Below are 12974 nucleotides of genomic sequence, written 5' to 3'. Positions count from 1 at the left end.
ATGGAGAGACCGAAGGTGTCTCACTTGGCGGCAGTCAAGAGGGTCCTTAGATATGTGAAAGGTACTCTTGGTTGCGGAATTCTCTTTCTCGCATCGGACACGGGGCGTAAGTGCAATTTACTTGGCTACACCGATTCTAATTGGTGCAGAGATAAAGATGACCGAAAATCGACGGCGGGGTACATCTTTATGTTTAGTAGTACACTAATCTCTTTGTGTTCGAAAAAGGAACCGGTTGTAGCACTCTCTTCTTGTGAGGCCGAGTACATTGCGGCGTCGTTAGGTGCGTGCCAAGCTATGTGGCTTATGAATCTATTGAAGGAATTGGGATGTGGTGATGATGCTGCCACCACACTGTTTGTAGACAATGTTTCCGCAATAAATCTTGCGAAGAATCCGATTACATACGGAAGGAGCAAGCATATTGAGATGCGGTTTCATTATTTGAGAGAATTGGTCGGTGATGGAAAGCTTAGATTGAGCTATTGCCGAAGTAAAGACCAAGTCGCGGATTTGTTGACAAAGGGTGTGACAAATGATGTGTTCAAGAGGCTAAAGAAGTGTTTGAGCATGGTGGACTTGGAGCAACTAAAATGAGGTGGTGTGTTAATTGAAATAAAATTCTGTTTTTACCCTTCCAAATAATTAACAGATTTTATTTCTTTAGAGTCATTTTAGTTGTATCATTTTATGCTCAATGTATAAATACACTTGTACCATTCCAATTCAAAAATTAATGCCAAAATCTATACTCATTCAATATTACTCTTTTCTCTATTTCTCTCTCAATTTCATCTTCCCCAATTTTCTTTTCTTCCACCATTATTAAACCTTCAAATTTCAATTTTATGTTCTAGCAGTTAATCCGATCCGATTTTGATTATCAAACATTTATAAAAAAAAACAATTTTCATCTAGTTGCATATTGATTTATTCCAGTTGCTTTTAAACGTGTACTGGTCCTCGGTGAACAATAATTCAGCCGACCATACTAACTGTCATAAAAAAGGCACTCCACTCGTAATTATTCATTCTTTCTTCTCCCTTGTCGGTGAGTGTTTTCATTTTACATGCGTTAAAACACAGTAGTAGTTTAAAATGTTTACTATGTCAAAATAAATTAATAATGTCTATCAATTCATGTTATGGACCCCAAATCAAATGACTTGCATCTTTCATCACTGTCCTTCGATATATGTTTCCAAATTGATACTTCCCCTTTACATCTACCAGTCCTTTACTTTACCGACATGTTTTCTACTGAAATTATTCAAAAAAATTCATGCACAAAAATATAAAGGATTTTGTTAACCTATGTCCTAAAGATACCGACTAAAAAACTAGTGAAAGTTTGTATTAAAAAAACAATCAGAATTTTAATTATATACTTTTATTAAAAGTATATGCACCATGCCTATGATTTTGGAAGGAAAAAAACAATCACATGGTTGTTAACGTTAACAAGAACGAGAACAAGCTGGTATGCAAATACAACAAAATGCAACTTTGTCAACATCATTATAGTATTAACACTTGTTTCAATATCAATCACAAAAATAACATCAATAATGTCCATAACAAATAATATTAAATACACACAACAACCCTAAGTCTTTTTTTAAATTTATTCGTCCCAATAATGCTTCATCACACACCATGTTTCAAATATTTTTATCCAACAACAATGAGAGTCTAATAAATATTTTACAAACTTTTGTCCGCAACCATAATTGCAGTCACATTTATCAGTGATTTGTGATTTTTGATCATGCAACTGTAACTGCAATTTAAAACCAAATATATATAAACCGATCAATCATTTCAAACTTCGTCCCCGATCCAATTTCTCTTGAGCTTTGGCCCAGTGGGCCCTTCCTCACCCAACAGCTCATTGGGCAATTTCAAACCAGGAACAATCTTATCCAACTTTTTCAACTCTTCACCTAAATCATAAGTAATTTTAGGACCCCATTGCCTAAAAAAATTCAACCAACTAGGCTCAACAACTTCATCCCCCAAATAGTCCCCTGATACAATCTCAAAACCATCTCCAAAATCAACAACCATTTCACTCTTCTTAGTCTCATTCTTTATCCCAATCTCACTAACACCTTGAAGAACAAGTCCAGCTTTTGAATAAATAGCATGACCATTCAATGAAGAGTAAGCCACTGATTTATTCCCACTTTGAAACTCAACTTCTGAAGCATCAACCCATTGGCCATTACTATGTTGAGAAAAATAAACACTTCTTAACTCTCCATTAAAGTTACTTATCCTTAAAGTAACATGTTCCCAATCACCAATATGTTCACCTATTTTACCTAGTGAAATGTTATCTATAAGCCCAACTTTTAATGTCCCTGGCCCATTAAAAGGGTAGAAAACCCAAAAGGCTAAATCAGTAAATGTACCACCAAACATTGGTTTTACATGAATATAAGCTTGAAAATTTTTGTAATCACCTTTTTTGACTCTTTCTCTATTAGCTTTATCTTTTGGTAGATCAATCCAATAAGAACCATCATTGCTTCCACCTTGAGGAAGATTTGAGCCTAATGGGTCTATTTCAATTGGATTTGCTTCTTCTTCTTTCTTATAAAGCAATGCTCCATTTGTGAAATACCATTTAATTGAACAAGGTTGAAACTTTTCATTTGGATGCAAGTACATGATAGGTGAATAGCCTTGTGCTAGTGCCTTAACTTGGGGTAAATTAGGCATTGATGAAAAACTCATAAAGTTTGAATTTTTCAAACAAGAAATTGGTAAAGGGCTATTTGTAACTTCACCAACATGTGCTAAGAATGTTCCCACAAGAACACTAGGAGCTTGTGTGCCTCTATTGCTTGGTCTAACACAATGAACATTGAAACCTTTTTCATCAATTTTCTTATCTTTTCCCCAAATCCATGAGTTAATTTCACATTGGTCGGTGAGATCTGACCTAACACATTGGATTCTATCGAGTGAAGGCTTTTCAGGTGTGGTTGTGACAATATGGCCTAAAGGGCTATAGCCATTAGGTGCTATTGGTAACCAAATGTAACCATCTTTGTCTTGTTTGATTTTTTGTGACTTGCTACTCCAAACAAGTGTGTAATCAATTGGACTTTTCAATGCTCCATTGGACTCATCTTTTGCAACTAAAACCCAACCAAAGAGAGGTTTGTTGTTAGGTTGACTATAGTGTCCTAATGAGAAGAACCCTTGAGGTATTTGTGTTGGCTCAAAGAAAGTTGCTCCTAAATCTTCTTGTCCACCTTCTAAGGTTGTCCAAATTTTGTTGAATGTTGAGATTTGTGACACTTTTAGACCTCCTAGATCAATGATTCCACTACCAAATCCACCACCTAAATACACACATATATAAAATTATCATTTAAAAAAAACTACAATGCTAAGATATTACTATGAAACAAATTAAATAAATAACGAGAGAATTAACGACGGAGCTTCATATTTTCTGTCGTTAATTTTGAGGAAGGTGAAGAATTGAGTTACCTTGTGGCCAAGTTGGTATGTTAGATGGAAGCTTGAATGTGGTGTCAATGGGAAGAGACTTTTTTTGGTTAGAAGAAGAAGATAGGTTCCCCATTATTGAGTTTTCTATAGACAAGAAGAGATTGAATGTTTTGTGGGGTAACTGTGGCTAATTGGTCATTATATATATATAGAAACAGCTAGTACAAGAAGCATATTCCATTCACAAACACCTTGGCGTGTTAAAATTTAAATGATGCTTTCATATGATAACGTTTTGCTTACTTTTTCGTTTGGTATTAAATAAGCAAAGTCCTAGAACTTTTTTAGTAATATTTTTGACTTTATTCAAAGGAAATTGAATTTAAAAATTAGGGTGAGTTAAATGACTAAGATAAGATAACCACTAATAAGAGAATTGCATAAATATATGTGATTCATTTGATGGATATGATAAAAGACAAATGATAGGATAAATATTTATGTTGTGTTTTAGTTCACCATATAGTGAATCAATAAAATTTGATAAGTCAATCGATTCACACAATAAATCAAGAGAATTTATATTGTGTTTTATCTTTGGATGAGAACAGAGTTAGAAACAAGATAATTAAAAAAAATCTTTTGTATTTAATTTTTTTAATTAATTTAAAATTTATGTAAACATTTTATGATACATATAAAATATAAAATGAATTTCAAAGTTACGGGATTAATATAGATAGATATTTATATTTGAACCGAATATGAATTATGACGAGTCTGCATTTAGTTATACTTAATTATAAAAGTAAATCTTTTAGTTATAGTTAACTATAAAAGTGTTGGTGTAAGCTCTAGAGGCCAATATTTTTGGTACTTGTATCGAATTATTTATTAATAATAAAAGGCATTTTCTTTATTATGGTTGATTAATAAAGTCCCTGGAGTAGATAGTCCGTTTAATGTATTAAGTGTGACTTAATCATGAGAACATATTAAACATAAGGACACTATTCTTAAAGTATCCGTAGTCGAGCTTTAGTGTGAAGTGGGATAACATTAAAGCATTAAGACTATTATGTTTGTAGACTGATGATCACATCTCATGGATCATGGATAAGGAGTTATCAAGTCTTAAACATAGGTATGAATATTAAGAGTAATATTTATACCGGATTGACCCGCTATGAGAATACTATATAGAATGTTATGCAAAGTGTCATAAGTTATTCTCATGGTGATAATAGTGTATACCACTCTTCGACCTGAAACCACTATGGATCCTAGATGTAGAGTCGAGTGTTTTATTGCTGATCCAACGTTGTCCGTAACTGGATAACCATAAAGACAGTTGATGGGTACTCCACGAAGCATGCTGAGGGACATGAGTGACCTAGATGGAATTTGTCCATCCTGCATAACAGGATAAATGTCTATGGGCCCAATATTGAACTGGACAAGGATGACACGGTCTATGCCTTGTGTTCAATATAGACATGGGGGCAAAAGGGTAATTATACACATAAGTATTATCACAGAAGGTTTTGTCAGATCACATGACATTTTCGTGTCTTGGGTAGCAGTGATGTGTTGCTAGATACCGCTCACTGTTTATGATGTTAAATGTGTGATTTAATATAATTGCCAACGTCACGAAAACCTACAGGGTCACACACAAAGGACGGATTGATGAGAGATAGAGTAACTAAGGAATATCGTAAGGTACGGTGCCCTTAAGTGAATTATAGAACATCGTAAGGTACGGTGTACTTGAGTAGAATACGAAATATGGTAAGGTACCATGGGCTTAAGTGATTTTGGGCATATTATAAGATATGAGCCAAAATACACTTAAGTGGGCTTTTTAGCTTGAAGCTCACACAAGTGGTTCTATAAATAGAACCCTTGTGCAGAAGCATTAATAGCGGTTGCATTATTTTCGTTTTCTCTCTCTCTCTCTCACTCAAAGCCTTCATTCATACCAGCTAGCACTAAGATTGAAGGAATCCGTTCGTGTGGACTGAGTAGAGACGTTGTCATCGTTCAACGTTCGTGATCGCTTCGTGGATCTGCATCAAAGGTTTTGATTGTCACAAGAGATCTGCACCAAAGGTTTCAATCGTCACAAAGAGGTAAATATTCTATCACTGATCATGACCATTCGTAAGGATCTCTAAAGGAGAAAATTTTAATTTCCGCTGCGTTTTGGACCGCAATTCTCCTTCAGTGGTATCAGAGCCACCTACGAAACCATGAATCGGATAGCTGTTTAATTTCTGTATTAATATGATTAAAAGACAGAATGAATCAATTAATTAAACGGGTAATTAAATTTGGCATCATGAGTGTACGAGTTGGATGATTGATGTTGACTATGCTTCGGAACCGACATTAGTATGGTGAAGCAGCTATACATCGATCGTCCATAGGTTACGCAATTGAGACCGATCAACTTATATATGATATAAGTAATTCTAATGCAAAGTACGGTATATATGATATACTGTTTCTGTTTCGTTCATTCAAACACTAAATGGTTGTTTTCCTTTGAGCGATCAATGATCATATGCTTCGGAATCCGACATTAGTATGGTGAAGCAATGACCTGTTGATCAATCATACTGAATCAATAATCGAGGTGTGTTTGACGGTCTGAAATTGGCGCATTAGGGTTGGTGACGGCGCAAGAGTTGTGTCGTCAAAGAGTTGTGAATTTAGGGCCTTTTGGAACACGTGTGTTGACTGTTTCAAAGTTCTGTTATTTTGGCCGCGTGACGATCGCCATGGACTTGTGACGAACGTAACAAGTTGGACGTGACGGTCGTCATGGAGTTGTGATGATCGTAACAAGCTGGACGTGACGGTCGTCACGTGCTTTGTGACGGTCGTCACATTCACAGATCCAGAATTCTAAGCATTTCTGTTTTGGCCGCGTGACGTTCTGATCGGTCACCATTTCCATTGAATTCCCGCCGTTAATCCGACATATTTTCATCACTTTGGTAAGATTTATGTTTTTTTCAGTTGCTTTGGAGTCATTTATCATGTTTTGTTGGTTTCGTATCGCATTGCATTCGATTACAAGTTTATGTCAAAAAGATCTCGTTTATGCTTCGTTTGGTAGTGTCATGGTTACAGGCCATTGCATAGGTTTAAAAGCAAGAATGGTGAAGTTATGGACACTCTGAAAGACAAAAATATGAAGAAACAGCAGGTCAACACGGGCACCCGTGTGCCACAACACTGCCCGTGTTGTTGATCAGGCAGAGCAGAATGGGAGCAGAAAAACAGAGATCAACACGGGCACCTGTGTGCCACCACACGGCCGTGTTGATTAAAACAGTGCATTAACACGGGCACCCGTGTGGAGGAACACGGGCCGTGTTGTTGCCACTGTAGCTTGTGCTGAAAATAATTAATTATGAAGAACAACACGGTCACCCGTGTGCCACCACACGGCCGTGTTGATTGGACGCAGCTTGGAAAACCTAATTTTTGCTTTGTGAACCGATTCTGCTCATTAAGGGTAGTTTGGACCTTTTGCTTGGAGAAGATTCATCTAAGCTATAAGAAGGCTTGGAAGAGAAAGAAGAAGGCACCTTTTGACAGACGAAAGAAAGCATTGCATCGGAGAAGATAGCGAATACGACGGATTTGAAGACGGCGAGATTCAAGGGCATCAACCATTGAAGATCAAACTCTCCTAATTCTTTGTAATGTCTAATCTTTACATTATGAGTTCTTTAAGTACTATGAGAGGCTAAACCCCCTGATGCTAGGGGGTGGTCCTGATGTTATCGCATGCTATGAATTTGAACCAATGATTTCTTGATTACTATGTTACGTATTTCAATTCAATTGTGTGATGTTATTATGCTTTTGTATCGGACAAATACAAATTGATCTATGACTTCCAATAACAAGATTGTGATTGGTAGGGTTTTCACACAATTGGGTTTATGAATGCATCATCTAGGACTAGTAACTTTCGTAAATCACCGTAAACCTTGATATTTTGTATGATTAAAACCAATGATTAATTGAATGGACATTTAAGTAAGAATTGGTAGTTTAATAGTTTCTTACTTAAGGACTTAAGTAAGAACATTCTGAGGTTAGGTGATTGAATGTTTCATATGTATTAAGGAAATCGTGACTGAATTCATAACCGGTTAACTCAACCACTCACCCTAGCATCTTTTATCTTAACCAATTATTTTTACTATTTTTGTGTTTACTATTATAAATTCCAAAACAACCAAACCATTATCTTTTTGTTCTGATAGAATCAAATTAAAATAAGTATTTCCTACGCAATCCTTGAGATCGATACTTGGAAATAAAACTCCTTATTACTACATCGGTAAAAATAGTACACTTGCTATTTTTCCGATCAAGTTTTTGGCGCCGTTGCCGGGGACTGCCAAAATACATATTTTAATTTCTATTCTATCGAAATTTTGTTGCTCGCCAACCAAAATTTTATCTGCGACAATTTTGTTATTCAATTTTAATCTTTGTCTAACTTGTTTATGCGAGGTAAGTCCTCAGCGAATTTTTCTTTTGACGCAGATCCAGAAAGAACTCTTCGCGCTAGACTGAGACAAGCTAAGCGAGAAAAACTGGAATTAGCAGAGAAAGCGGAGGGAGAAGTTGTTTCAGTGCACTCAGAGAATTCAGATTCAGACGCGGAAACAGTTCCTGAAATCATGGTTGCTAATCCACCACCACCACCACCAGAGAGACTCCTCGGTGACTATGGTGGAACCAACACCCCGGGTGGTCGTATGACAATTGTCAACCAACCGGTTAATGTTGAACAATTTCAGTTGCATCCCAGCACCATTAATCAACTCGAAAGACGGTCCTTCTCTGAAAGAGTGAATGAAGATGCCAACAAGCATCTGCAAAGATTTTTAACCATGAGCACAACACTGAAAATGCCTGGACATAGCAAAGAAGCAGTCCGACTTCGGATGTTCCCATTCACTTTAGCAGATGAGGCTGAAGAGTGGTTCTATTCCTTACCTGCTGGTAGTATCACTACATGGGAGCACATGGAAACAGCATTCTTACAGGAGTATTTTCCCGCATCTATGTCATTGCGGAAAAGATATGAGATCCTAAACTTCAAACAGAAGGAGGGTGAGTCACTAGCAGATGCCTACAAACGATTCAAGAGAATCCTAGTGGCTTGTCCTACTCACAACATGGATGAAACTGAACAAATGCAAATGTTTGTCAATGGTCTTCGAATTCAAACGCGACAAATCCTTGATTCAGCAGCTGGTGGCTCAGCCAACTTTGCAACAGCCACCGGTATGAAGAAGATAATTGAAGCTATTGCCTCGAACGAGCATTTAGAGTTATATGACAGGGTATCAAGCAAATCTGCAGTTATTGACTTGAAGCTTGAAACAAACAAACAGGTGAAAATTGAAGAAGCTGTTGCTGCGGAGGTAGAGAAAAGGTTGAAAGCACTAAACATAGGTGCTCAGAAAGTGGCTCAAGTGCAACAGGCACCGAGTGAAGTGTGTGACATTTGCAATGGACCACACAATACTGTTCATTGCTTTGCGACACCACAACAAATCGAAGATATAAAATTTTTAAAGCAGAACAATCCCTACTCCAACACATACAATCCGGGGTGGAAAAATCATCCCAACGTTGCATGGAAAGCTCAAAGAGGGAATGTGCAACAGCAGGCACAGGGTCAATATCAAAATCAATATCAGCAGCAGCAACAACAGGTACCTAAGAAGGCAGATTGGGAGATTGCAATTGAAAAGATGGCAGCTCAAAATATGCAATTTGAAGAAGAGACTAGAAACAATCAGAAAAATATCACCGCCTCCCTAAGGAATCTCGAAGTTCAGCTGGGACAGATAGCACAACAACTGGCAAGTTCTCGAACACCAGGTTCCCTACCAAGTGAAACAATTCAAAATCCGAGAGGTCAGGAGAATGTTAATACTGTCACGACGACAGAGAAAAAGGTTGCTAAAAAGAAAAAAATGATATCACCGAGCGAGCCGACTAAAGAAGAAACTACAAAAGGAACTAAACCGGTGATGAAGTTGCCATATCCTCAGAGAATGACAAAGAAGGAACCTAGTGAGTCAGACTTGGAGAAATTCATGACAATGTTTAAAAGGATTGAGGGTCATATGGCTTTGTTTGGAGCACTTGAAAGGATGCTCATGTACAAGAAATTCGTGGAAGAGGTAATGGCTGAAAAGAAACCAACCACTGAAGAACAGGTATCCGGTAAGGAACAATATAATGCAAACTCCCTGGAGCAGAACATTCCTAACAAACAAAAGGATCCAGGAACCGTCACAGTACCTTGCACAATCAAAGAAAGAACCTTCAAAAAGGTACTAATAGATTCTGGAGCTAGTGTGAATCTGATGCCATTATCGATCTATCACAGGCTGGGTATTAAAAATATCAATGATATAAAGACCAATCTGAAGTTTGTGGATCACTCAAGAAAAGATGCATATGGTATAGCTGAAGATGTGCTGGTAACAATATCGGACTTGACGTTTCCAGTCGATTTTGTAATCCTAGACATACCTGAAGACAATGAGGCACCCATCATTCTGGGTCGACCTTTCATGAAGACGAGTCGATGCAAGCTCGACATGGATGAGTGCACGTTAACCTTGAAAGTTCACAACAAGGAAATAACATTGAATGCTATTGAAAACCAGGAGATGGAGGAAGATACAAAATCTCAGTATCAAGTAGGCTTAATCAGGACATTGAATACTATCAAAGTCTCACCACTGCCAGTAGCCACCCTAAATGGAAAGATTCCTAACACTGAAAGGATAGTCAAAAAGGAATCGTGGCACAAAGGAGTCCACACTGATAAAAGAGACACGTCCGAGTTGTAGACAAGAGGTGCAACAAGGTTTTGAACCTGAAATACCCCCCATGATAAGGGAAATGAACCGTCGAGTCATGCGACGTTAAACGAAGCGCTTCGTGGGAGGCAACCCACGCGTTTGATTTCTAATTTATTTCGTTTTTCTTTTTCTTTCTGTGTGCTAAAATTTTGTGTAGGGGAGGAGGAGAATTAAAAGGGCAAAGTCACCAACACCTCTAAATGGAAGGAAACCACACAAGTGCAGTAAACCAACAGTAGTCGCTGTGAGTCCCCATTGTATCTGGATTTAAACATTGAGGTCAATGTTTAGTTCAGGTGTGGGGGGTTTTCCTTTCATGTTTTATTTCCATCGCTTTTGTTTTTGTTGTCGTCGTATTGTTTTTGTTTGTTTTCTTTTCTTTTGGACCTACTGTGTGTACAGAGTGATGAGAAACGGTTGGACGAGCCCGGGATCAATGGTAGTGGATGAATGACACCCCTCAAACTTAGGCTGATAAGGCACCCCGAAAGTTGATGCAACCTTGAGAAAAGAAGTCGGACACAATTTGGGGACATCGGACCAAGAGAGCGGTATGGGAAGACCAAGTCAGAAAAGAACCACATAACACGAGGAGACTTCAGAGCTTGCAAGCTAACCAACATGGTGAGATCACAAAAAGCCAAACACTAAATATCAACATGAGAGTCCAGCCAGGTATGACTTTATCACTCTGATTTTGTGTATGTCCTGTTGACACGTCACAGCATGACAACACACACTGAGGCAAGTTGTTTGTTTAGCCAGGGCCTTTCTAACCATCCCTATATGTATGTTTCCCTTCGTAAACCCCGTTGAGCCTTAGCCATTTTATTCATCGTAAACCCCATATTAACTTTTAAGCATTATTCATCATAAACCCCCTGTTAACTTTTAATCATTCAATTCCTTTTGTGTCATAACTCGGTATGATTGTGTGAATTGCAAGATGTGCAATAAAACTAAGTTTTGGGTGGAAATCTTGAAAGAGAAGGCAAGTGCATAATATGAGATCATACAAAAAGGAAAAATAGTATGTATTTTCTTTAAAAGAAAAAAAAAGAAAAAAAAAAAGAAAAGAAAAACAAAAGAGAAAAATGCACTTGCCGAGACCTAAGACTGTAACAGATATAAAATGCTCGGAAAATTTGAGTAGAAAAAGAGTCAAAAGAGTGAAATTAACCCCCAGAGTATACGTGATGCACGAGAAAAAGAGAAAGAAAAATCACACAACATGACTACCGAGTTCAAAACCCTTTGTTATCCAATTTTTTTTGTTTATCCCACCGTACCCAAGCCCCGTTACAACCTAAAAAGACCTCAAAAAGTGTGTGGAATCTGCCGTGGTAGTGACATTAGAATGTATTCAAAGTTAAGAGTTTGGTATTGCATATTGTGCTGTGAGTGTACACACCTAACCCTGAGAGATATTGTGGGTGTGTGAAAAGCTTGCAGGTGAAGAGGTTTCTGATGTGGAAATGTGGTAAACTGCCTGAATCGGAGAGACCTGAAACTCGATTGGAAAGGAAGAACACAAATGGTGAAAGACTAGGTCGCATTGTGAAAAATGAAGTCGGGGGTGACCTTTGTTTGGACTCAATACATCACTTGAGGACATGCAATGAGACAAGTTTGGGGTTGTGATCGGTCACCATTTCCATTGAATTCCCGCCGTTAATCCGACATATTTTCATCACTTTGGTAAGATTTATGTTTGTTTTCAGTTGCTTTGGAGTCATTTATCATGTTTTGTTGGTTTGGTATCGCATTGCATTCGATTACAAGTTTATGTCAAAAAGATCTCGTTTATGCTTCGTTTGGTAGTGTCATAGTTACATGCCATTGCACAGGTTTAAAAGCAAGAATGGTGAAGTTATGGACACTCTGAAAGGCAAAAATATGAAGAAACAGCAGGTCAACACGGGCACCCGTGTGCCACAACATTGCCCGTGTTGTTGATCAGGCAGAGCAGAATAGGAGCAGAAAAACAGAGATCAACACGGGCACCCGTGTCCCACCACACGGCCGTGTTGATTAAAACAGTGCATTAACACGGGCACCCGTGTGGAGGAACACGGCCCGTGTTGTTGCCACTGTAGCTTGTGCTGAAAATAATTAATTATGAAGAACAACACGGCCACCCGTGTGCCACCACACGACCGTGTTGATTGGACGCAGCTTGGAAAACCTAATTTTTGCTTTGTGAACCGATTCTGCTCATTAAGGGTAGTTTGGACCTTTTGCTTGGAGGAGATTCATCTGAAGCTATAAGAAGGCTTGGAAGAGAAAGAAGAAGGCACCTTTTGACAGACGAAAGAAAGCATTGCATCGGAGAAGATAGCGAATACGACGGATTTGAAGACGACGAGATTCAAGGGCATCAACCATTGAAGATCAAACTCTCCTAATTCTTTGTAATGTCTAATCTTTACATTATGAGTTCTTTAAGTACTATGAGAGGCTAAACCCCCTGATGCTAGGGGGGGTCCTGATGTTATCGCATGCTATGAATTTGAACCAATGATTTCTTGATTACTATGTTACGTATTTCAATTCAATTGTGTGATGTTATTATGCTTTTGTATCGGACAAATA

At 37.9% G+C, this 12974-nt stretch overlaps 1 protein-coding gene across 1 annotated transcript; it reads right to left on the bottom strand.

Moving 5' to 3' along the window:
• Positions 1 to 1505: 1505 nt before the first annotated feature.
• On the bottom strand, positions 1506 to 3752 carry LOC127136319 (hypothetical protein At1g04090). The gene is made up of 2 exons (XM_051062918.1): positions 3505 to 3752; positions 1506 to 3353 (listed from the first exon to the last, which is right to left on the bottom strand). The coding sequence occupies exons 1-2, from the start codon at positions 3596 to 3598 to the stop codon at positions 1822 to 1824; spliced, it is 1626 nt and encodes a 541-aa protein (XP_050918875.1). The 5' UTR covers positions 3599 to 3752; the 3' UTR covers positions 1506 to 1821.
• Positions 3753 to 12974: the final 9222 nt, after the last annotated feature.

This window comes from Lathyrus oleraceus, chromosome 1 (genome assembly GCF_024323335.1).
Source record: "Lathyrus oleraceus cultivar Zhongwan6 chromosome 1, CAAS_Psat_ZW6_1.0, whole genome shotgun sequence".
Taxonomy (NCBI): Eukaryota; Viridiplantae; Streptophyta; class Magnoliopsida; order Fabales; family Fabaceae; genus Lathyrus; species Lathyrus oleraceus.
Note: the sequence above shows the minus strand (reverse complement) of the source record. Positions and strands in the feature narration are given on the sequence as shown.

What these genes read in the sequence shown, in the direction of transcription:
- LOC127136319 (XM_051062918.1), bottom strand. Translation starts at nt 3,598, where the DNA reads ATGGGGAACCTATCTTCTTCTTCTAACCAAAAAAAGTCTCTTCCCATT. An exon ending in CATACCAACTTGGCCACAAG is followed by an intron (nt 3,354 to 3,504) that starts GTAACTCAATTC and finishes GTGTGTATTTAG; the next exon opens with GTGGTGGATTTGGTAGTGGA.